The sequence below is a fragment of the Phocoena phocoena genome, chromosome 20, assembly GCF_963924675.1.
Source record: "Phocoena phocoena chromosome 20, mPhoPho1.1, whole genome shotgun sequence".
In the NCBI taxonomy this organism is placed as follows: domain Eukaryota; kingdom Metazoa; phylum Chordata; class Mammalia; order Artiodactyla; family Phocoenidae; genus Phocoena; species Phocoena phocoena.
Window position 1 is genome coordinate 40,249,598 of NC_089238.1, and position 26,129 is coordinate 40,275,726.

Below are 26,129 nucleotides of genomic sequence, written 5' to 3' on the forward strand. Positions count from 1 at the left end.
TGAAGGGGTTGGAGAGGGCTACCCACTGCCCTGTCTCCACCCTGTCTTCATGCCTTCGCTGGGATCCCCCGATGGCCACCCAGAGTCCTTCCTAAATCCCCTGCCAGACCCTACCAGGCAGGGAGCGGTTCTCAGAAATGATTAGATCTTGGTGAAGACCCCAGGACAATTCTGTGGCTTTTCTCCAAGTTTACCTCGGCTCGCCCGGGCCACTCTGAGCACGGAGGCGCACCGCTGCAAAGCTGGCCTAGGAACCGGGCGCGCACACGCGTCTCCTGCGGGCCTCTGCGGCTCAGCTCTCCCCTTCCGCTCAGCTCTCCCCTTCCTCTCCTCCAACACCCCGAGATCCCCACCCACTGAAGCAGCAATTACCGGCCGTGGCGCCTGGGGAAGGGCCAATTAGTGCGGGAGACGCAGCCCCTCGGCTGTGCCCGCGCTGACCGCAGCCCCGCAGCGCCGCCGCCTTCCCTGCCCGGCAGACAGCGCCAGCCGCCTGGGAGCCCCGGGGGACGCGCCGTCCGGCCTCCAGCCAACTGCAGTGATGGATCCAGGCGCCTGGCGTGGGGCCAGAGCCCGGGCGGACGCGAGGGCGCCGGGAGCTGCAACTCGCCACCGCTGGGTGGTGGGGGTGAGCGGAACGGGGCCTCCCTCCCTGTGAGGGCTCCTGCACCCCCGACGGCCTGCGCCCCAGCGCCTGCCTTCTTCAATAGCCAGGCAGGCGGGCTGCAGCGGCGCAGCGACGGGCGGGTGGGGGTGGGGGAGGGTGGGGGAGGCCCTCTTACAGCCTCAAGGTCCTTTGACTTCGGGACCTCCGAAGCTCTGGCCTAGGCTGGCTGAGCCCAGAGCAGTTCCCTTTTGGAAGCCTTAGCAGGACCTGGCTTTAGTAAGCCTCGGCTTGTGCTTGATTAACGCTCCCGTGCAAGAGGAGGTGGACAGAAGGGTGGGTGGGCAGTGCCGGGCCACAGGTCTCTTTCACCGTTGCATGAATGCATGGACTTCCTCCGCTGGGTCCCTGCCCTGCACAACCTGCCTCACCCACCTGTAGGCTTTGGGAGACCCAAGAGGCATCAGTCTTGCCCTCCAGGAGCCCTCAGGCTGTGGGCAGAAGCTCCAGGGGCTTGGCTGGGATCCCAAGCTAATGGAAACTCTGCGGTCCAGGGAGACTTCAGGTGAAGGAAAGGGGCAGGCACTACCACTTCAGGGCTTCCCCTTCCCCCAACTGACTCCTTTTCGGCCCAAGCTGGACACACTTGAGCCCTGTACTGAGGGACAAGGTGGGCCTAAGCCCAGGACACACTCTGGATGAGGCTGAGGAAGGGAAGAAGCAGTGGGGAAGGGTTTGGCAGGAAGGTTCACAAATGGGGTTCACCAAAGAGATCTACTGCAGGATACTTCTGTTTCCCCCACCTGTGCCACAAGGGGCTGGGTTAGAGGTGCTGAGTCCCTTGACCAGTCCTGGATGCAGTAGTGTGGGGTTCAGGGTGGCTTTTTCCCTGTGACCCCCCCCGCCCCACTCAGGTCTGGCCTTGGTAGGGAAGGGCTGGGGGCCTGCCTTGTGCCCTAGAACCTCACTCAGGCCCTGGTGGGCCAGACTTGCTGTGAGGGAGAAGGGATCACTTCTAAGGGAGTGAGAATTCCCCTTTCTCCGTACCAAGCTCATTAGCTGTGTGTGTGGCAGGGGGGAAAACTGAGAAATTGGGGCATGGGGACTGAGTGAGGAAGGGAGACAATGACACAGATAGCACCTTGGGTCCTTTGTGGAATGAGATGACAGCGCATTGAATTAAAGCATGAGAAAAGGTACGGAGACAGGTGAAAGAGGCTGTGGAACGATCTGCCGAGAAAGCCAGGGAGTGGAGGAAAGAAACAGAAGCAGGTGGGCACACGCCCAGACAAGCAAATGGACAGAGAGCCAGGGCAGTGCCGGGGGCTGTCCAGGCTGGAGAAGGGCAGTACCTGGGCACTCAGAAGGGGGCAGTGGGCCCTGTTTCTCATCTCAGTTGTCTGACTGCCAAGGCCCTTGGGGGCATGATAGAAAGGGTCATCTGGAAAGGCTGTGGGAGCACAGGGATGACCTATCTTGGGTTGGGTTGGGGTGTCAGGAGGGCTTCCAGGAGGAGCACCTGAAAGGACCAGTAGGAAAGACTGGAGGGGATGGAGGTGGAGAGGGAGGGGGAGCTGCATCAGAGGCACAGCAGAAAGACAGGCCTGGAGGCAGGAATTAGCCTGTTCCATCCCAACAGTTCTGCGTCATTTTGGCCCACACAGGACGGCTAAAAGAGGAACCAGGCCCAGAGCTGGAGGACCAGTCCTGTAAGCCTGGGAGAGAGCACGGCCTCTACCCTGAGGTACTGGGGAGCCATGGGAAGGACATGTCCTGGTCAGGCTTATCTTCCAGGAGGTTACAGAGTACAGAGCAACTGGAGGAGGAGAGGGAAGAAGTGGGGAGGCCGGGGGAGGGTGGTGCAGAACTGGACAGTGAGTTCTGGACATGGAACAGAGCAAACAATTTCATAAAGCAGATGAGCGAGGTCAACTCTGAACACCCCCTCTCCCCCATCCACAGGTGGGCCCCTGGCTCAGAGCTCTCCCACCCAGCCCAGCCTGGGAACTCATGTGAACCCTCCGCAGGGCCTGGGGTATCTCTGCCCCAACCAAGTGGGACTAGGAAAAGCCCCAAGAGGGAGTCCAGTCCAAGGTGAGGGCACAGGCAGGGCCAGGTGTTGCTGAGGAAGCTCCCCCCTCCACGCCCCCTCCCCCTGCATAAGCTAATCAAGATAGTACTACAGCCTCCTGCCACTGACCCTCTATCATTGCAGCAATAGCTCCATGGCCACAGGGGGTTGAGTCTGGGCCTATTTGTCTGTGGAGCAAATCAGAAGGGGAGGAAGGTCCACGTGAGCCCTGAAAGAACTCAGAGGCTGAGAGCAGGTGGCCTCACGGAGCAGAGGTCAACATATCTCTTTTAGGCAGAGTTTGGGAGCTGTGTGTTCCTGTCTAGGCTTGTTCCTCTGTGTGTGTCCTCAAGCGAGCCACTTGCCTATCGAGGTCTGGTTTCCACTCTTCAGTGCACTGGGAGCAATCTCTGGGGTAGGACACTGCTCCAGCCCCGGGCCCTTCCAGCTATGGTCCAGGACTCCTGTCTACTCCCAGCCTGTGCAGCCGTACGTGCTATGGAGAAGCATGCCTGTGGCTTCACCAAGGAGTCACTGGGTGACCATTACGTATCTTCTACCGTGAAGGAGCCAGGACCATTTTGAAGGGGAGCCTGAAGGTGGAAGAAAAGGCTTTCAGGAAATTAGCACTAGTGGCGGGAAAATTCATCAAAAGCTGACAGAGGCTCCTGGTGCTGATACATGTCTCTTGCCTAAGGAGCAGCTCTTCTGGCCTGAGGGAAGGACTAGTAGCTTCCAGGGCCTTCCAAAGACCCCAGACCCAAGACTCCAAAACGCTGGCCCTGTTGCTGGGGCTCTCATTATCTGGTGGGGACACCACCATGAGTTTTTTGCTCCTGAATCATGGGATTCTACAGTGCTAGGAAAGGCTGCTGATGGACAGGGGACTTGGGATTGAATACAACTGTTCCTTCTGCTCTGTGATCTCAGACACTCGGTGGGCCTCTCTGATCCTCTCTGCCAGGAGGAATTCTGACCTTGGCTGCCTTCTAGGTGACCAATACATCTATAATACTCAGCATATCTGGGAAAAGAATAACTTTTCAAAGAGGGAGGATGGAACCATATCCAAACAACTCTTGGTAGTGGGACCAAGGCAACAGGGAAACAGGCTGGATGTGGACCTCATTCTGGTGGCACAGACCTCCCTCCCACTTCCAGGTATTATGGAAGCCAGAAGAGCTGTTGCAAGACACACCTCCAGGGAGCATCATTTACCTGGTTTACAGTATGAATGAGCCCCAGGATGTTACCTAAGCTCCATGCCCTACCTCCTCTGAACTTGCCACCTACACGCACAAGTACAATACCCATGCCTCAGAGAAGGCTCTGATGGGATCTCTTGGTTACCACCTAACGCAAAGCATCCACACTGGACAGTCTTTGCAGCTCCGTCCTCCCCTCCAGCCTGTCCATGTTTACCTTCAGCTCCCAGAACTGGTCCAGCCACCAGGCCAGCCAGATTATGTGAAGCAGAATCCTTTGAAGGGGCTATGGATGTAGCAGACCCCAGAGCCACAGGGAATCCCTTCCAGGGCCATTCTGACCCTGGCACTGCCACTGTCTCTGGCTCAGCTACAAAAGGAGGCACACCACAGGCAGCTATCCTCTGCTGTAGGAGATCATTAACTCCCCAGCCTTGTTAGGCCAGCTTCCTTTTTCAGGCCCTTCTTAGTTCATTTTATGGTTTTTTTTTTTTTTGAGGGGGTTTCTTTTGGCCACAGTGTGAGGCATGTGGGATCTTAGCTCCCTGACCCGGGATCGAACCGACGCCCCCTGCAGTGGAAGCATGGAGTCTTAACCACTGCATGGCCAAGGAAGCCGCCTCATTTTATGATATTTTGACTGGACCTTGTATGGACTCAAGTTGTTATCCAGTTCTTCCCTTGATGGCCAACATTTACAGCTGGATTTTTATCAAAGTATGAAGTTGTACAAATCCTAGAATTTCATAGCTAGAAAGGACCTTAAAGATTGTCATAGCCACCATGCTTTGAGAGTTTATAACTTTGTGTCAGACACTTTGTACAGATGTTTTTGGCTGCCCAGTATATCCTTTCCTTTTCCTATGACATCACCCTGTCCACAGAGATTCACAGTGTCCACACTTCAGGGATGAGCACGTAACCCAAATTTGGCCTATTAAAGTCAATCCCAAGATTTTTGTGGGAATATCAGGAAAGAGTAGTCCTTACCTCTTGAAGGTGAGTCAGCATGTGAATGAAGCTAAAACATAACAAAGAGACCGAGAGAAAGAGAGACAGACAGACAGACAGAGACAGAAAGAGAGACAGAGACAGATTTCTGGTTTCAGTGCTTGAACACCTGGATCTAGCCATGCCTGAACCAAGAATTTTCAATTAAATGAACTGATACATTCCCTTTTTTTTGTGGAAGTTAGTTTTAATTGGGTTTTTGTCACTTGAAGCCAAAACAGCCTTGACAAGTATGAGTAGATGTCTCTGTCCTCAATTTTTTTATTAGAAATCTGAGGAACCAGCTAGCTCTGGGTTCTCAGGCAAGTCACTAAAGATCTCTGACATCAGGTTGCTCTGACAAAGATTGAAAGGACTGAATTTCTTCAACTTCAGGACTCCTTTGCTCTCCTGGGATCTCTGGAGCTACCTGGCCACATGCCCTTAAAAGAATCAATCACTTGTTGTGAGTCTCAATTTTCTGAGCTACAAAATAGGACAGTCATTCCTTCCCTCCTTACCTTGGGAGAGTCCAGTGAGAAAGTGTTTGGAAAATTGCTTGTACTAAAGCAAATGTTATGTAGTGTGCATATTATACAAAGGAGGAATCTCAGCTCGTACCAGACAACCATTGTCCCAAAATGGCTCATATCTCTTCCAAAACAGTTTTTTAACACTTTTAAAAATAAAACCTAAGACATTAAAACATATTTATAAAGAAGGCTTACCCACAGCATCTCATTGGGCAGGATCTAGCTCAGGACAGGCCCAGGTAAAGTAAGGGATATGGCACTGAGTGAAGCTTGCTTGGGAATCACTCTTTGTCACTGCTGAGCTCTCTAGGAAGCTTTACCTTCAGGCTGTTTTTTGTTTTGTTTTGTTTTAATAAATTTATTTATTTTTTGAGGCTGCGTTGGGTCTTCGTTGCTGCACGTGGGCTTTTCCTAGTGGTAAGTGGGGGCTACTCTTCGTTGTGGTGCGTGGGCTTCTCATTGTGGTGGCTTCTCTTGTGGCGGAGCACGGGCTCTAGGCATGCAGGCTTCAGTAGTTGTGGCACACGGGCTCAGTAGTTGTGGCTCGTGGGCTCTAGAGTGCAATAGTTGTGGCACACAGGCTTAGTTGCTCTGCGGCACATGGGATCCTCCCGGACCAGGGCTCAAACCTGTGTCCCCTGCATTGGAAGGCAGATTCTTAACCACTGCGCCACGAGGGAAGTGCCACAGGCTGTTTTTTAAGGAGTGCCCTTGGGATCAGAACCTGTTGATGGGAGAGGAAGGAAGCAGAACTGGGTGGAGGGAGAAGCCAAGCTCCACTGCAGGCCCAACAACAGCTTCAGCTGACTCCACGGGGAGCTTTAGAGCTATTATGACCCATCAGCATTGCCCTGCTGGGCCTTTACAATCCCATCTTGATCAGTCATTGGATGTGAGCTGCCCAGGAAGCAAGAGTGACCTGCAGGTAGCTCTCTGCAGCTCAGGAAATCCCTGAGGGGGATAAGAGCATCCCAGCTGCTGGGGTAACAAGTCATTCACTGAAGAGGGATCTGGGTAGTGCATCTCTGTGTCCATGTTAATCACCAACACTACTCAAGCTGCAAGGCATGCTGGGAGCTCCCCTTGGGCAGGAGGGAGCAAGATGAAGTTAGCATAAGGTGGGGCTGGGGAAGCTACCAAGACTGTGAGGTGTCCTTGAGGAGGTTGCATTTAGCCTCCAGGGCAGGCATTGGTGAGGGGATGCTATGGGGCAGTCATTCTGCCCAGCAAAGTTGAGAAAGATTTCTCAGAGGCCTCTGAACCCACATTTAATGAAAGAGTATGAATTTGCTTGGCTGAGAAGGGGAAAGAAGCAAGCTAAACAGAGGAAGTTAGGCAGGGCTGGAACAGTCTGAAGCTGAACTCCTTGACCATTCACTCAGAAGTGTCATCTAGAGGAAGAGGGCTATTGTCTGCTTTATTAATTATTCCTCACGTTCCTAGAGGGAAAGCAGGCCGGTGAGGTGGACGTTGGCTAGTAATTCTGTCTGCCAATTTATAAGGCAATGTTACAGCATGATGGGAAGCCCTGCCTGCAAGGATGGTTTAGAGCTTGTCAAATTTGGGAAAGAATCCAAGAACAGAGCAAGGTGTCAAGGTATCAGCAGAGAGACAAAAGGAGAGGTGGTAAAAGAGGATGCATTTGGACTCAAGAGTTGATGAATGAGCCAGAACTGGGTGTTGAATTATTCAACCTGCCTTATTGATCCATTGATCTCTCTCTGCAGGTCTTGGTTTATTCTTGGTTGGCATTTCCTGTGCCTGAGACAGTGAGAAGAGAAATGGAGGGAGGAGGGAACAGATTTTTAAGACTCAAGAAGAGAGAAGAGGCAGTGCCAAAGAGAAATTTGGCTACAGGTATCAGGAAGCTTAAAATGCCTGTGTCTTTTGACATAGTGGATCTATTTCTGGAAACTGACCCTAAAAACACTATCCAAAACTTTTAAGAAAAAGCCTTAAGCACCACGATGTTCACAGAAGCCTTACTTTATAACAGTGAATAATGGGAAACAACCTAAATAGTTGTCCGACAACAGGGGATCAGCTAAGATGCCATTAGGAGTTTTATATGATTACGTGGGAAAATACTTATGCCATAGGGTTAGGTCATAATGGAACATTCAAAACTGTACATATAGAATGTCATAGCTGGGTGAAGAAATGTGGATAGAAAGAGGCCAAAGAAAATATACTGAAATGTTAGCAGTGATTGTTTTGAAGTGGTGGACTCTCTTCTTTTCCTATATTTCCTAAATTTTCTACAATAAATACACACAAGTTTTAAATAATTAAAACGAAATGTAAGGGTGGAGTGAGAGACACTCACATGAAGCCTGCACAGAAGTAAAATAAACACAAATTAGTGGGGAGCCAACTCCTTCCAGAACCGGGGGTACTGCTGTGTCCTAGGTGTGCTGACCATCTCCCTGGCATATTGAATGGACACAACGGAGAGAATGAGGTGACACTGTGGTGCAGTCACTCTGCAGAGGACAATCAAAGGCCCCTGAACTCATATTTAAAGAAAAAGTATGAGTTTTCCTAGCAGAGAAGAGGGAGGAAGTCATGCTCGGTAGAGGGAACAGTTAGAGCAAAGGCACTGAGGCATGTGGGAAACGCAGGCAGGCCAGTGTGGCTGGATTACAGGGTGCCATGGGGAGAAATGATGGGAGATGGGATTAGGAAGGAAAGTCATGACTGTCAGGGGATCACGAATGCTGGGCTGAGGGACTTTGCCTCTCAGCCATAGGCAGACCGGAGACTTGGGGGAGGGGTTTAAGCAGGAGGGCGCTGTGGTTAGAGCACCGCATTCTCCACTTCCCTAGTGTAGTCTTGTTTCCCATCACCCTCCAGAAACTTGGAGAGTAGGGGAGGGGAAGGGGAGCAGTCCAGCAGCCCTCACAGATGGTCAGCCAGGCCTCCTGACACCAGCCTGGCCCTCTTCCCACCACACCAGGTTCAGTCCCCAACCCCAGCCATCCAGACAAACTCCTCCACCTCCCATGACAAAGAGGCTCATTTGGAGCCTGGGCAAGATTTGCAAACGTCAAACTTGTAATTACAAGGATGAAATCATCTGGTTCCTTTTAAGCAAACGGGTTTATTGATCCCAACACTGAAGAAATGCTCTTCTGGGGAAACTTGCTCCTCTCTGCTTTCCTCTCCCTCTGGGATGGCTGAGCTGATGGAGGGAGTGTGGCAGGGCAGTTAAGAAGCGGGAAAACCTCCTGGAGGGGAAATTCTTAAGGGCCTAAGGGTGAATTGTATGGTATGTAAATTATATCTCCAAAAAATTATTTAGGGCTCAGGAAACTGCCTCATTTAGGCAGATGATAGCCTCATCCTGGACTTAAGCTCATCTCCATCCAAAAACTAGAAGCTGGGGAGAGCCAGGCTTTAGTGGCTCTGTGCCAGCCCCTAATTCTCCTTCTCTCCCACCCCCCTCAACATTCATTTGTGGCTCCAGATCCTATTTCAGCTTCAAGATGGTACACTATTTCCTCACTAACTGACGGGAAACTTTCTTCAGGAAATAGTGCACCAGTGGCTCAGGGACCTGGAAGGACTTCACCCTCACTTTGAGGAGAGGCAGGTGTGGGTGGCAGCTAACACCAGATCTGTATAAAGCCATCCTTTCTGCTGGACCTGGGAGGCAGGACGTCTAGGCCTTGACCTTCCAAGCCAAGGAGGGACAAACAGCTGGGCTCAGTGGGCAGGAATGTGCAACCATCAAGGGCAAGAGCCACGTCCTGCCTCAAGGCCCACAGTAGGACCCCCTTCATTCAACCCGTTGGGGCCCCTTTGGGAGCATGGTAGGGTGCTTCAGGAGGAATGACCCCAGCCACAGCTCTCCACAAGCTCGCAGTTCAGTTAAGGAGACAAGCAGGACTTTTGGCATCTCTACCAGTACAGGCCTTGGAATGGAATGGTTAAGGGCACCAGCCCCTCTGAACCCCAGTTTTCTCATCTGTAGAACAGGGTCAATAACGACAAACTTGCAGGCTTATGCTGAGGAGTGGACAAAGAGGATACACCCCAAAGGCTTAGCCATTTCATTACCTCTCATGGATCAGGGTCTTGTCCATATCCTGTGGTCACTTATTTACCTTTTCAGAGCCTCTATTTCCTTATCTGTCAGACAGGGACAAGGAGGACTGTCTTAGAAGGTGGTTGTGGGAATTAACTGACATAAGGGGCATAAAAGCACCCAGTTCAGAGCTTCACAGTTGGGCCAGACAATTAAGGGTTCCCTCAATACCCTACTCAGGGGTATCGTGCTTTCTCTGCCCACCATCCAAGATCAGTGGGAGCAGCTGCCCACTGGGAAAGCAGGAGAGAGGAGACCCTGGGCTGACGGAATCCTTAGGAGAGGAAGGCTCCGAGCAGCAGGGCTTCAGAGAATTCAGCCAGGTTTGTGGGGTTGGGAGGGTGTTTCTAGGCAATGGACAGACACCCTCAGGCTTCGATCTGTGGGCCCTGCTAGAGCTGGCTCTTAGCAAACTCCTTCACTGGGTGGTGCCTGGACCAATCCATACTCATCTGGACAGAAGCACAAAGCTAAATATACCTGATGTAGGTGAAATTTTCCTTTATTAATTTCCTTTAATCCAGTTTTTAAAATAAGTGAAAAAAATTTAACAACAACCAAAAAAGGCATACAGAGGTCAGTCGAGGAGATGGCCTCCTTCAGCCTGCGGCTCGTTTCCCGGTCATCCTGGCCGGTTGGACGCCAGACAATGGCGAGTGTGGGTTACCCTGTGGCCTGGAGTTGCCAAAGGCTGTCTGTGGTGCTGCTGTTCTGGGTCCGCCTGGCAGACTTTCCCATCCCTTTCCTTCAGGCCGTCATCCCCCCCAACCCCCACCCTCATGAGGCTGACTCTTAGAGTGCTCTGTCCTGCTCTGAACTCCCACTGCTCCGAGTCCTGCCCCCTTAAGCCTAGAAGGGATTTGTCTTGACCATGACCTTTTCCTTGTCAAAAAAGTTCATGGGGGCTTTCTGGCTCTGCTGCTGCCAAGGCCCCTGTGAAAAAGCTTGTGGTGAAGGGGGGCAAAAAAAGAAGCTAGTACTGAAGTTTACCCTTGACTGCATCCACCCTGCAAAAGATGGAATCATGGATGCTGCCAATTTTGAGCAGTTTCTTTAGGAGAGAATCAAAGTGAACGGAAAAGCTGGGAATCTTGGTGGAGAGGTTGTAACAATCAAGAGAAGCAAGAGCAGGATGACTGCAATGTCTGCGGTGCCTTCTCCCAAAAGGTATTTGAAATATCTCACCAAAAAATATTTGAAGAAGAATAATCTACATGATTGGTTATGCGTAGTTGCTAACAGCAAAGAGAGTTACGAATTGCATTTCTTCCAGATTAATCAAGATGAAGAAGTGGGGGAAGATGAGGATTAAAATTCAACTATCTGGAATATTTTGTATGAGTTCTTGAATAAAACTTGGGAACAACAACAAGAAGTTCATGTCTGTCTGAGCATCTAGGCCACTCCAGTGAGATTTCAACTTTTATTTATTCCACATTTCCCAGGGCAGAAACGATTATTGCTAGAATCCAAACACCAAGGTCAGCTGCAGGTCCGTGAGCCCTACCTAGACCCACTGTGGAGTAAGAGTGCTTCCCTGTGAATCATCTTTTGGAGACAGAAATGAAAGGTTTTACACAAATGTCTGCCTGAACAGAAAGTGGTGGTGTTGCATGGTATCACATGGGATATCCTTTTTCCCTGCTATTGAAGTCAACAGCAGAAACTCTGTTCCCCAGACCACAGTCCATATTGACTGAGAGCAAACTCATCATCTTCCTCTCATTTAAACAATGGCTGTGTTGTCCTAGTGTCCAAAGGTCTTCTTAGTTGAACTGGAAAGACTTAAGGGAGAAGCAGCAGATGGATGAAAACTTCTATTCCTTGTGAGTGACTTAGTTCTGCCTTGGTAACTTAGGGTAGAGGCTGCCTCACTTACCTTCCAACATAAAGTGCAGATGTTTTAAGGCTGGTTGTATCCACGCTTTGTGCTGATGTGGTTTCCCCCTTCAGTTTCACCAGAATCTTTAGGCAGTGAAACTAAAATGGCACCTTTTGCCAGATGTAGCTGATACAAACTGTTCAGTGGGCCCACCATGTACTACTCTGACTCCCTCCTTTTGGGAAAACTGCTATTCCCTTCTTTGAACCATCAGCTTCTCTCTGAAGCTGCCAATCTCAGGCCCCCAATCTGCAATGGGAGAGCATGTGACTTAAGATGGCCAGTGTCATCACATCTGCCTGGAAATGGTGATTTTGGCAGAGGGGAGAGTATGTGACCCAGACTGGGCCAATCTGGGAGATGGAGACTTTGGAGATGGAGAAGTGGCTGCTCCCATCCTTTGTCAGGAAATGAATGCCATAGAAGAGATGCTGAGAGAATTAGCAGTGAGAAGCAATGGAGAAACGAAGAGTCCCTCTCTGTGATTTGTTTACTTAAAGCAAAACTGACAACTTTTTAGCTTTAAGTTTTTTTGAATTGGTTTTCAGTCACTTGCAATTGAAAGACACCTGAGGGAAAGATTCTGGGATAGCTGGAGGCCCAACAACAGTGGTTGGTGACATCCGTAACTATGTATACCCTTTCTGTTTGTGTACAGACATACATTCACACTGGCTAGGTGTAGGCCAGGGAGCATGCCCTTAGAAGGAGTTGATTCTATGTTTGCTATTCAGAAAGAGTGTGTTTGTTAAAACTACCAGCCTACAGGTTTGCTTTTGCTGAAAACTCTCTCCCTGACCTCGGGCAATCAGTCACTAACTGGACCTCAGGGTGAACAACCAATCCAGTTTGCCAGGGACTGAGTGGTTTCCTGGGACATGGGACTTTCACTGCTAAAACCAGGATACTCCATCATCCTAGCTGAGTTCCATATCCGTAAAAAACGAGATTGGATTGGACTAGAAAGGGGTGGGAAAGTCTGCCAAATCCTGCATTCAGGCAGACATTGCCAACTGCCCTTGGCACTAATTCCTGTGAACTTAAGTGTATCCTCAAAATCCTTTACAATAAGGCCAGCTACTGTCAATCAGAGTTGGCACCTATTTGCCATACTTGGACTGAGTTTTTGACAAGCTGAGATTTTAAGGATCAGAAGTTATTGAAGACCAACTTTGAGTCAAGCTCTGCCATAAATCCCATATCAGGCTCTCTCCAGCTTGGGCTAAATGACTTCCCTAGAACTTGTGGATCATGTTGCACATTTGTGTAAATATATGAACTGGTATTGGGTTATATAAGTCAGCTTGTTCTTTAGAAACTTAAATTTATTGAGTGCTCATCATGTGCTAGAATTACGTAAAGGCTCTCATGCTAACACTGCGAGCTTGTGACAGCCTTCATTTTGGAAAAAAGCAAACTGAGGCTTAGCGCGGTCCAGTGCCTATCTAAGGGCCTCAGCCAGCAGGCAGGGGAGTTGAGTAAGATCCCACTTGAGGCCCTTCTGACTCCAACAGCTCCGACCTTTCCACCATTATGCGGATTCAGATGGATTCTTTGGTCTCTTTCCACCTTTAGTCTTTGATATGCACAGCCTACACCCCTCCCGGTCGGTTCTCGGACGCAAAGTCTCCAAGGACTTAAGTTTCCTCGCGTTCACGTGACATTTTGGGGTTACTCCGCGCTGCTGTGGAGCCCAAAAGTTCCAGTGGAAAGGAAGAACCCGCATGGGCCGCTCCCTGTCTCCAAGAACCGGGCAGATCCCCACCGGACGATTCCACACCAAGTGGCCCGCGGGCGGTCCAGAGGAACAGGGCCACGCCGCGGGAGGAGCTCCGCTTCGCTGCAGCCCAGGGCGGACGGGCAGCGCATGCGCGGCGCGGAGTTGTGAATGGTGCGTTTTGTTTGCTGGAGTTTGGGGCGGGCGGGCGCGCGAGGAGGAGGGGTGGGGCCGACGGGGGCGGGGCGGGCGGGCTAGCGAGGTGGGCGGTGAGAGGAAGTGGCGGCGGCGGCGGCGGCGGCGGCGGCCGGAGGCGGCGAGTGCTGGGTCCGCGCGGGCGGTAGGCAACTGCTGAGGCGGCGGCGGCGGCGGCGGCGGCGTGGGCTGGGCTCGAGCGGGCGGCGGCACCTCAGACTCCCGGCGCGGGAGCCCACGCGGGCGGGCGCCTGAAACAAAGAGAAGCGAGAGTCAGGGCGCCGCGGGTGCGCGGTCAGTCGGTCAGCGCAGAGCCGGCCAGCGGGTGCCCGCGGAAGCCCGGAGCCCGGCCGGCCGGCGCAGCCTCAGGGCGGGAAGATGCCGCGCGTCGTGCCCGACCAGAGAAGCAAGTTCGAGAACGAGGAGTTCTTCAGGAAGCTGAGCCGCGAATGTGAGGTGAGGCAGGCGGGCGGCGGGGAGGCCGCGGCGCGCCCCGAGCGGGCCCGGGCGGAGAAAAGTTTGGGCGGCGCGGCTCCCGGGAACCCCGCGCCGGCGCGCCTGCGGAGGGGCAGTCTCGGCCGGGCAGCCATCTGCCCGCAGACTCTGGTTGCCCTTATCGGTGCCGCGCGGGGCGGGCGGCATCGCGGATTTGGCTTCTGAATTCGGGCCGTCTCTGCCTTGCAGATTAAGTACACGGGCTTCAGGGACCGGCCCCACGAGGAGCGCCAGGCGCGCTTCCAGAACGCCTGCCGTGACGGCCGCTCGGAAATCGTAAGTCGGCGGGGCCGGGGGCACAGGGGAGGAAGCCGCGCGCGGGTCACTTGTTGCGCGGGGGCCGCCGCGGCCCAGGCCGGTTCCGGACGGCGCCGCGGACGCCGCGGCTCCCGGAACTGAGCGGGCGCCGTCTCACTTCCTACTCGGGATTCAAAATGCGAAACCAGACACTGGCGGGCCGCGTCCTCGCGGGGAGACTCTTCCCAGTGGTTCTCGGCGGGTGGATTATGTTTCCCAGACACGACTCGGCAAACACTTCGCCGCGAGTGGAACTCAAACCGGAGCCCAACTAAACAAGGAAAGGTCGTTGTATAGGCTGTGACACTGATTAAAGAAAGGGTCGGTTATTAGTAGGAAGAAAACACCCTTACGGAAAAAATAGGGCTTCGTTCAAGGTTCTGATTCTTGGGCGATAGTTTGTGTCTTAGACGCTAGATTTTTCGTAAACCTATATGTGAAACTGTCTTATTTTCAGTATAGCTGAGAATAAATCTGAGAGTAAATCCAGTTATCTGTTGTCCTAATAGAGGGGGGGGGGAAGCCCTCAAGAACGTGCCATCTTCTTTTCTTAGAATGTTAAGCTTAAGGAGAATCAGAAAGAAACCATTTGGTGTTTTTTTGTTTTTGTTTTTTCCCCAAACCTAAAAAACATATCCCGTTTAGGCCTGAAGTTACTAAAGAATTGCATGGATCTGCAAAACCCACTGTTGATCCCAGGCCCTGTTTTAGGTGGTGGATTTGGTGCCTTACCTCCATGAAACCTAATGTTGAAAAAACTTCAAGTGTCCTAGTTCCCCTCATCTCCTTTTGGTTTGTCCTACTGGAGGTGCTAATGAAGAGAGAATGATGAAGCCAAAAAGTGCATAGGAAAAAACTAAAGAGAAGAGGTTGATTATTAATTTTTAAAAAAGTTGTAGCACTGTATAATGGAATCTGATTATCTGCTCCATGACTTGGACCATTGCATCTGCACACACTTGAAGGTATGGAAGCAGTTTGAATTTAGGTTAACAATAGGAAGACATATTGAAACATTTGCTTCTCCCATTCCTTGTACAGTAGAGAATCTATTTATTGGTATTGAGACATAATTCACATATCATAAAATTCTGCCTTTTCATCACTGAAATCGTTTATTTTTTTAAAATATTTTGATGCTTAAAATGAAGGCTTTTTAGAATTGTATTACAGATCATGAGAAGATACTGGCCAAATTTATTAGGAACTCTAGAATATTTGGTCATTATTGCACATTATAAAAGAAAGTGTCTAGATTTTAGCCCACTTTTTTGAGTGTTTGTAATAGTTATATGTTTCAAATGTATAGGACAAATACTTTCTGGTTTTGGCACTGAGTGGTAGAAGAATTATTCATTACTTGGCTCAGTGATTATATCATCCTTTGTCTGAATTTCCTTTTGGAATAGGTGGATGGTATACCCAACCCATGGATGTTTTGGAAGTAACTTTATTTTTGGAAGGAATTTCACATTTCCCTCTCTTTCTAGTTTCCCCCCCTTTAATTCAATGTTAGCCATATTTAAATTGAGAGATTTTTAGCTTCTAGAGGATGGAGACCACATTAATTCCGTATATGCCCCCTCTGTATGGGTTTTGCACAGTGTCTTTTGCATCATAAGTACTTGATTATTTGAATTTAGAGGTTACTTCGCTTAATGCCCAAAATATATCTTATGACTTATAAACAGGCTGTGGTTTTTACTTACTTGGTGGTGGAAAATAGGTGTGGAAAAGGCATTTTTTTGCTTCTATTTTGACAGCAGCCATGTATGATAAAAATATGCATAGTTCCCAAAACTATATCCAACACTTTCTCCCCTCTCTTTTATTCTTTTTATTATGAACATCTCCTTAACTTTATCAGTGAGGTTAATGAAGGGTTTATTTTGTATTTAGATGCGAAACAGTGTAAGGCTGTGATGCTCATCTCTTCTTAGTCATAAAACTTATCCAGACTCCATATCATAGCATGAAATAAAAGTGATTATGGGTGAGGGGTAGAATTTATTTGGTAAAACCTGATTTATTCCTTATATAAGCTCTTGTAGTAGGAGCGTTAGAGATATCTTCAACACTAATGATTAATAAAAGAAAAAAATACTTATGAGAGGTATGGTGACTACTGTGAAAGCAGTAAAAACTATGTATTTTTAATCCTGAAGATGGAAGAATAAAAGGTATGTTGGACTGGCACAGGTGTGCTATTTTACAGTTTAATGAAACCTGTAAAGTATAGTCAGGACATTCTAGAAATCCTCCATACAGACACTTTTACCAGTGTGACATCTTTGTGTTTTCAAACAGAATTTTCCCAACTCCTAGGTATATGTAGGTGTTCCAGTAAAATAAAATAAAATAAAGAGTTCTGTGGTCAGATAAATTTGGGAAATGGTATTTTAGAGTGATCTGTTTTTACCACTTCTGTCTCAGAGAGGGATGTTGTTGAGATAATGGACATGAAGTGATGAAGCAGGAAATCTCTTCTGAGGTTGGCCTTCAGGCAGGAGGTGAGGTAATAAGAGCTGCAGAATGTCTTCACCTAACACAGAGCTGATTTGGGGTACACTGGTGGCAGAAGGATTTGTAACTAGGTGAATACTGAAGAAACATGGCTGTGGGATTTTGACGGAGGGTATTCATTCATGGGCAGAATCTCTTATCTGCCCTGAGAATTTCATTATCTGAGACTGACAAGGTTGGCTGTCTTCTTCAGCTCAAAATTACTTCTCATTGTATTTAGCAAATACATGTAGCATTTACTTGGTACTGTTCTAAGCACTTTACAAATACTGGAAACTGAGGTTCAGAGTTAGGTAATTTGCCTCAGGTCACACAGCCTAGGCAGTTTGCCACCTAGTGTCTGTTTTCATTTGAACTATTATTAGTTCATTTCAGTTCGATAGTTGTTTTTTAAACTTATGCTAATAGTGGGCAATTTTTTTTTAAGATTAATATTGTAATATTGATGTTTGTTCAGCCTCTGTTCATATAAAACATTTACCACAAGAAAAGGTATCCCAGTGATTAGGGAAATGCCATTAAAGATGTCTGTAGAGGTTTAGCAGTTAGGTTGACAGTTGTACCTACGAGTACCAATCATAGGAAGTACTGTAATTTTTATCTCTAAAGAATCTAAGCCCTTAATCATCAGGGGAACTAGTGGATAGCTGAATCAACTAATGCTTTAAACAAATTGCCCAAAAATGTGAACCCCTTGCTTTCAGATGAAGACTATGCTTGGAAACAAATTATGCTTAAGAACTTTAGTTAGTAAAATAAAACAAACAAAAAGTTCTCTGATTTCAACAAAGAAGAGTTAACATTTAGATGATGAAAAAAAATTTTTTTCAAATGTTTTTTACTTATTTCTTTCATATTTTCCCTGGGGAAGAGGGACATGGCTATTTCCATTTTTTACTTGGGGGAAATATAGAGTAAATTGCTCAGGGGCTACACAGAATGAGACTGTATTGAAATGGTTTTAGATTGTTCTGTCTATTGAGCTGTGCCATCCAAATCTTTTATAAATATTAGATGAATACTCTTTTGTTATTGTCAGAATCAGTTCTCCTAAAGTTGGGTTTTAGAAAATGCATATTTTTTTAATCATCCAAGGTTTTAGAGAGATGAGAAGTAGTTACATCACATGCTAGCGTATGGTTTATCAGAGGAGAGACAGTCCCAGGTGCATTTTTTTTTTCAGTAGGAAGGTATTAACATTTATTTGTATTCACTGTGCAAGTGACTGGAATTTGGGAAACTGGATAAAATAGACACCTACGGGGATGAAAAGGTCTGTATTTTTTAAGCTGAGCCTTTCCTGAAACTAGAATTTTTGTCTCTGAGAGAGAATTCTGCTAAAAACCATAATGGAGGATATTGTCTTCATCTTATAAATTTTGGTTATTAAAAAGCACTTGAAGTGATATTTGGTTAGTTTATTCATGATAATGAGCTCCTCCCAATGTGATATATTGTGGAGATATTTTCACTTCCAGTCATCTCCAAGTGCATTTTTAACATGGGTTTTGGAGCATAGTGTTTCTTTGAGCAAGAGAAATCAGGAAAAATTAAAATGTCTCATTTGTACAACTTTAAATTGTGGTATGCTTTAAAATTCAAAATATTCAGCTCTTCAGTGATTTTCACATTTAAAAATACAGGTTTTTAAATACAGTGATGGTGGCTTCTGGTTAGCCATTAGCAGTGCACTATACTAACGTCAGCAAAAAATGACCTGAAAGAAAGTATTGATTCCATGTCTGATTTTATATTTAAGCAGCCAATGGCAAATGTCCTCAAAATGGAATCAGATGTTTGTAACTTAATACTTAAGAAAAATGATGAGTGCATGTTTTTTTACTTTTAAGTAATCTTGGTGCTGCCTGGCTTAAGACAAGAAACTGATGTAAAAATAAATGACTGCCTGCATAATTTATGTAATGTCCTGCTCCTGATCCTGTTTGTATTGATTTTTCTAAAAGGCTTTTGTGGCCACAGGAACCAATCTGTCTCTCCAGTTTTTTCCGGCCAGCTGGCAGGGAGAACAGCGACAAACACCTAGCCGAGAGTATGTCGACTTAGAAAGAGAAGCAGGCAAGGTAGGAAACATTTCTTTGCAATTTGAAATACTGTGGATGGTTTTATTACTAGAGATTATCTGATGATTTACATTTTAATAAATAGATCACAGGTTTGATTATTCAGGCATATGATCAGATTTGTTTTCATTCCGTATTATAAAGATATAATACAATTTTTAAAAATCAAATTTTTATATAATTTTATTGCTAATTTCATGTTTATATCATTTGCCATAGAAAGTTCTAGCCCTTAAGAGTAGTGTGCTTTCTTACATGTAACATTTGAAACTTAATTCCTTTGAAGTGTTGACAAGAAATTTTTTGTTCTACTAAAATGTGTGTGACTATAGTGTTGTAAAAAAAAATGAAATTTAGAGAAAAATGGGAAAAGCCTCTGTAGGCTTAAAATTTAATAATATTTGGAAATAGTTTATGGTTAGCTTTCTACTTCTGTTAATATAGCAAATTTAATTTTGAGAAAAACAATGTGAAGTTGTTAACTTGGAAATAATTTTTTTGTTTTGAGGAAAAGCTTCTGGGAAACATAAATGTCTTAAAATTATTATGTTGGAAGTTTAGGTTGAATATATGGAAAATGTAGTTGGAAATGTTTAAGCTGAGAGCCATATTAAAATCTAAGTTAAATGTGTTTATGATTTTGATGAAATGTTAATGAATAATATCTTGGATTGGTTCATCTTTTAATGTGGAAATTGACTTCTTGAAATAAAATATTTAAAGAAAATTTTTTGACCTCATTTGGTACTCAGTATTTCTCCTGTTTCCTTTGCAGTGTATTTCTATACCTATTTTTATTAACTTGCTAAATTACTTTTCTACGTGTCATCGTGAATAGTATAACCTATCACTTTATTTGCAAAACGTAAGAAACATCTAAATAGTCCTTTGAGGAACTTAAAAGATTTTTGTATTGGACTGTATTAGGAAAAGGATTTTCTTTTTATTTATTGATTGAATTTTTGAATTTTATTTTTTATACAGCAGGTTCTTTTTGTTATCTATTTTATACATATTAGTGTATATATGTCAATCCCAATCTCCCAATTCATCCCACCACCACCACCCCTCCGAAAAGGATTTTCTTATTTTGTATATATACAACGAAGAAGGGTTTTTTGTTTTCTTTAATTTTATTTATTTATTATTTTTAAAAATAAATTTTATTGATTGATTTTGGCTGTGTTGGGTCTTCGTTGCTGCACATGGGCTTTCTCTAGTTGTGGCGAGCGGGAGCTACTCTTTGTTGCGGTGCGCAGGCTTCTCTTGTTGTGGAGCATGGGCTCTAGGCACACGGGCTTCAGTAGCTGTGGCACGTGAGCTCAGTAGTTGTGGCACATGGGCCCTAGAGCATAGGCTCAGTAGTTGTGGCACACGAGCTTAGTTGCTCTGCGGCATGTGGGATCTTCCCGGACCAGGGCTTCAACCTGTGTCCCCTGCATTGGCAGGAGGATTCTTAACCACTGCGCCACCAAGGAAGTACAAGACCACATTATCTTTGGACTTAAGCCATTGAGATGTTTTCAGTTATATGATCAACAAGAACAAAAACGTTAGATGGCTTATTCTAGAATTTAGAGGTTTTGTTTTCAAATATATCAGGAAGAGTGCTAGAACTGATGTAAGAAACTTATATTTTAATACTTGTTTTATAATTTTTTTTCTGTAAAGGGCCAGAGAGAAAATATTTTCAGTTTTGCAGGCGTATGTTCTCTGTTGCAACTACTCAGGTTCGCTGTTACAGTGTGAAAGGAGCCATAGACAATACGTAAACAAATGAACGTGGCTGTGTTCCAAGGATGGTAACGCTGGCAGAAATCTGTATCTTTCCCTCAGATTTAAATCTGTAAATGTTTGTGCATAGATGATATATTTCTCAAATATAATTTTACCAACACTTGTACTACGCCAGTAGAATCTAGGGGAAAAATTTTAATGAAAAAAAACCCTGCTAGTATATCACTCTATACCACTGGGATAAATAAGTACTCCAGTGAATTTAAAGAAAAGATAACCCGTGTTTTCTCATCCATAGAGCTCAGGCTACAGGGTCTCTTATTTCTCGTCCTCCTTTTTTATGATGTCTTTCTGATAACCATTAACGTTTATTTCTGTGCCCATAGGACTAGAAGCAAAGCAAATTGAAGGAATTTCCCTAAATGTTAATTATTTGCCTCTGCTCCTTATATTGGATCCAAAATCAGTGTCTCTTCTTCCACATACTCTTGACCTTGTTACATCCTAAGGCAGCTTAGTTCTCTTCCCATTCAAACCCAGCTTTGAGAAGATGAGTGGTTAAGCCTTTCAAGTTAGGTATAATTAAGTCCTGGCTTCATACACTACTTCATTTATTACTCTATAACTTTGGACTAGTTACTTTATCTTTATGGTCCTCAATTATAACGTGAGTTTAATACATAGCTCCCAGGGTGGCCGTAGTGATTAAATGAAATAGTGTATATAAAGTGCTTAGCTCAGTACCTGACACAGTTACTCAAAAATTCATTCAGAAGTTCTTTGTTGAACACCTGTTATGTATGCTGAGTGAACACTGTCCTGGGCACTTGAGATGCATCAGTGAACAAAACAAAGATCCTGTCCTGGAGGTTGTTTTATGGAAGGAATGGAGTAGTAGGCAATATGCATAGTACATAAGGTATGTAATATGTTACAGAGTGGTAAGTGCTCTGGAAAAAAAGGAAAATTAGAGTAAAATAAGGGTTATCAATGAACAGGAATGTCTGTAATTTTAAATAGGAGAGTCTGGGTAGAGAAGGTCATATTTGAGCAGAGGCCCGAAGGAGGTTAGGGAATGATGAGCCATGCAGATATCTGAAGGAAAGATGTTCCAGACAGAGGACACAGCCTTGTAAAGGCCCTAGAGTGGGAGCTTGCACAGTGTGTTTATTAAACAACAAGCGGGCCGGTATGGCTGGAGTAGACTGAGTGAGGAGGAGAGGAGTAGAAGAGATGAGGGAGATGTCAAGGAGCCGGTTTATGTGACTGTGGGAGACCATGCAACAACGTGGACTTTATTCTGAGTGGAGTGGGGAGTAGTTTCTGCTTTTTGAGCACATGAGTGATATGATCTGCCTTAAGTTTTGAAAGGATCACTCTAGCTGCTGGGTTAATAGGTTTAGGGGGCAAGAGTGAAGCAGGGGGACCAGTTGGGCTATTGCTTTAGTCTCGGTGAGAGACTAGGCTGGTAGCAATGGAAGTGGTGAGAAGTAGTCATAGTCTGGATATATTTTGAGGTACAGCCAACAGGATTTGCTTATGGATTGGATGTAAGGTGTGAGAGTCAAGAATGACTCCAGGGGCTTCCCTGGTGGCGCAGTGGTTAAGAATCCGCCTGCTAATGTGGGAGACACGGGTTTGAGCCCTGGTCCAGGAAGATCCCACGTGGCATAGAGCAGCTAAGCCTGTGTGCCACAACTACTGAGCCTGTGCTCTAGAGCCTACAAGCCACAACTACTGAGCTCACGAGCCACAACTACTGAAGCCCGTGCTCCTAGAGCCCATGCTCCGCAACAAGAGAAGCCATTGCAATGAGAATCCCGTGCACCACGACGAAGAGTAGCCCCTACTTGCCACAACTAGAGAAAGCCCACGGGCAGCAACGAAGACCCAGCTCAGCCAAAAATAAAATAAATAAATAAATAATTAAAAAAAAAAAATCTTTAAAAAAACGAATGACTCTGGGCTTTCCTGGTGGCACAGTGGTTAAGAATCCGCCTGCCGGGCTTCCCTGGTGGCGCAGTGGTTGAGAGTCCACCTGCCGATACAGGGGACACGGGTTCGTGCCCCGGTCCGGGAAGATCCCACATGCCACGGAGCGGCTGGGCCCGTGAGCCATGGCCGCTGAGCCTGCACGTCCGGAGCCTGTGCTCTGCAACAGGAGAGGCCACAAGAGTGAAAGGCCCACATACCGCAAAAAAAAAAAAAAAAAAAAAAAAGAATCCGCCTGCCAATGCAGGGGACGCGGGTTTGAGCCCTGGTCTGGGAAGATCCCACATGCCACGTAGCAGCTAAGCTCGTGTGCCATAACTACTGAGCCTGCGTGCTGCAACTACTGAAGCCCACGAACCTAGAGCCTGTGCTCCACAACAAGAGAAGCCACCGCAATGAGAAGCCTGGGCACTGCAACAAAGAGTAGCCCCTGCTTGCCGCAACCAGAGAAAGCCTGCGCGCAGCAGCAAAGACCCAACACAGCCAAAAATAAATAAATTAAAAAAAAAAAGAATGACTCTTAACTTTCTGGTTAGAGCAGCTGGGAGTATGGGATTACTGTCATCTGAGATGAGAAAAGCTGTGGGTGGAGCAGTTTTGAGGAGCAGTTTAGTATATGTGAGTTTGTGGTGGTAGCTTGTTGCAGCTTCTGTTTTCTCACCACCCACCCTTAACTTCTTAAGTTATGGCAACTGCTTTTTCATAAGTGACCCTTTGCTTATCTCAAGAGTTCAGTGGCTTTTTTTTAAATCAACTTTATTGAAGTATAGTTTACTTACCAAAAAATGCACCCACTTTAAGTGTATAATTTGAGTTTTAACAAATGTACACACCCATGTAAACACCACCCACAATCCAGATAATGTTTCAGTCTCCTCCTGCCCTTTTACAGGAATCTGGGAGTGGCTTGGCTGGGTGGTTCTGGCTTAGGGTCTCCTAGGAGATTGCAGTCAAGCTCTTGGGGCTGCGCAGTCTCTGAGGGCTTGGCTGGAGCTAAAGGATCCCCTTCCAAGCTCACTCATCACTTTTGGTCAGTGGCTTCAGTTCCTAGTCACATGTTCCTCTCCATAGAGAGAAAAAGAATGAGGTCACCCTGCTTTTTATGACCTATTCTCTGATCACTTGTGTCTTCTGTTCATTAGAAGTGAGTCACTAAGTCTAGCCCACACTCAACAGGAAGGGGGGTGGTTTATTCACAAACATGAGAGGAGGCTGGGGTCATTGGGGCCATCTTGGAGGCTGGCTACCACAATGTTCACTTAAATTTGATGAATTCAGAAAAAAATTAGAATGCTAATAGGAAACAGAAGCTCCATAGTCTCTTTGATTTGAAATATGGCTTTATGATCTAAGAAAGTGGTCATAGCAAAACCAGTCCTTTTATTCATTCTTTCTACCTTTGTGTTTGTAGGAATATTTTCAAACCAAGGGTCTTCAGTAAGGAAGGTCTGTTAATGGATAACTGACCATCAAGTCAGAGCACACAATTTTATAGTCTGTCTTTCAAATATATTTGACTTTTGCACCCAGGTATCTAGTGAGTTGTCTACATTGACTCTTAATAAGGGTCTTTGTTAGAAGAGGTTTAAAATAATACAGTGTAGTGGAAAGAGCTCTGGATATAAGTCAAAAGACAATCATAACTGGTTTCCTTACCTGTAATTGGGAATCAGAATGTCTTCCCTATGTGAGGATTAAATGATGTACCAGAATATGTGAAAATGCCTTTTAAATTGTAAAGCCCTATCCAAAGTTAGGCTATTTGATGGGTTTGTAGGGTGAGATTATAGATAATCAAGGAGTTTTAGTGCTGTAGAGTGCCTTAGGTCAGCTTCACTTCAGGTAGCTCGACTATGTTGGGAGGCTGCATCTTTCCCAAGTGGTCCATCCTGGTATTTTATAAACCTAAACAGCCAAAATGTTTATAATTCTTCCTTAACTTAAACTGCTTTCCTCTAATTTAGCTGTCAGAAGACAAGGGATGCAACAGATAGAATTGAAATCATTCTTATGTTAAATTTTTGTAGACCAAGCAACACCCAATTCATTTGATCTTTCCTCTTAGAATCTATTTCCAATTGATTTTTATTTCAAACAAATGCAGATAATTATGGTTGACCATAAGTTATTAGTCTTGAGTGGTCAGAGTAATGGTTTTTGCATGCATTGTGTTTTTGAAAGCCTCCTTAGGTTTTTAAATTAATGATTGTTTATGCTTACTACATGATCCTAGTTTGTGAGCATGAAGGGTATGAAAACACTTTATAAACTGAACAAATGAACTTTATAGTGCTATTTACCATTTTTTCTATGGAAATTGAATATACTATCTAGTTTTATCTAGATATATCTAGAATACTATCTGGTCCCAGAAAAAGCAGTTAAACTTTATATGGTTGTTGCATTGCTATTTATACCTTATGATTTTAATTGATAGTCAGGTAATGTTAATAGCAGACATTGGGAGTAATTATAATGTGTATGGTGTTAGAGTAGGTACTTTTAAACATTTTTGATAAGTTATGTGTTTTACTTTTTTTGTCCTTTCTGAACATTTATACTTAAAATGAAAATCTTTTATCATTCATTTTCATCAGCATAAAATAACAAAGCAATATTTAACAGCATTTGATTTAATGCATGAGGACAAACTCTTGTTTTAAATGTCTTCAAAGGTCTGTGACGGCTGCTTCTGGAGTGTTTTGCTTACTTACTTGCAGGATCTTTGTCCCAAAATAAATATTGTGTCTGTTTATATACCATCCACAATTTGGCAGAGTTTAGAGGACTCCTTAATGTTAGCTTTGAGAAATCCGTATTCAGGCTCAGCAGCAAGTTCCCTCTCCTCCTTATACAGCCCAGTCACTCCAAATAAAAGATATCTGTGGTAACGCTTCGGAATGTGGTTTCCCCAAGAGAAATTGAGGCAACTTTACAACTAACTTGTCAGATCAAGACTTTAAGTATTTCAATTCAACTAAAACATGAAGTATATTTTCCAGCACTTAGTTATCAACAGTTCAGTGCATTGAAATAAGTAATCTGGGCTTTTAGAAAAGTTTTATTTCAATAATTTTTAAAAATAAATTTATTTTATTTATTTTTGGCTGCATTGGGTCTTCGTTGCTGTGCATGGGCTTTCTCTAGTTGTGGAGAGGGGGCTACTCTTTGTAGCGGTGCACGGGCTTCTCATTGCAGTGGCTTCTCTTGTTGTGGAGCACGGGCTCTAGATGCGTGGGCTTCAGTAGTTGTGGCACACGGGCTCAGTAGTTGTGGCACACGGGCTCAGTAGTTGTGGCACACGGGCTCAGTAGTTGTGGCTTGCGGGCTCTAGAGCGCAGGCTCTGTAGTTGTGGCACACGGGCTTAGTTTCTCCGCGGCATGTGGGATCTTCCCGGACCAGGGCTCAAACCCGTGTCCCCTGCATTGGCAGGCGGATTCTTAACACTGAGCCACCAGGGAAGCCCTATTTCAACAACTTTTAAATCCAAGAAGAGTTGACTGACTTCATGAAGAAATAATAATGTTTAAAAATGAGAATATCATAGTACCTTCCAGTTAGAGTTACATTAATTTTCATATATGATAAATGTACCTCTGAAGTATTTGAAGATGATGTACTCTTTTTTTTTTTCCTCTCTTTTTTCTCCCAGGTTTTTTGAGATATAATTGATATACAGCACTGATCTTTTCCCCTTTTCTTGAATTGCATTATTTGCC

At 45.7% G+C, this 26,129-nt stretch overlaps 1 protein-coding gene and 1 pseudogene across 4 annotated transcripts in view; both read left to right on the forward strand.

The window, feature by feature from the left end:
- Nucleotides 1–10,079: 10,079 nt before the first annotated feature.
- LOC136140308 (large ribosomal subunit protein eL22 pseudogene) lies at nucleotides 10,080–10,802 on the forward strand (annotated as a pseudogene).
- A 2,689-nt stretch (nucleotides 10,803–13,491) lies between these two features.
- Nucleotides 13,492–26,129, forward strand: part of CBFB (core-binding factor subunit beta) — a 58,988-nt gene continuing 46,350 nt past the window's right edge. For 2 of the 4 annotated variants that reach the window (XM_065898987.1, XM_065898990.1), the window contains exons 1-3: nucleotides 13,663–13,740; nucleotides 13,969–14,055; nucleotides 18,564–18,680. In XM_065898987.1, coding sequence (XP_065755059.1) covers nucleotides 13,663–13,740; nucleotides 13,969–14,055; nucleotides 18,564–18,680 — 282 coding nt within the window. Of the gene's footprint in view, nucleotides 13,741–13,968; nucleotides 14,056–18,563; nucleotides 18,681–26,129 lie in introns of all 4 variants that reach the window. The other 2 variants (XM_065898988.1, XM_065898989.1) reach the window with 2 other exon arrangements.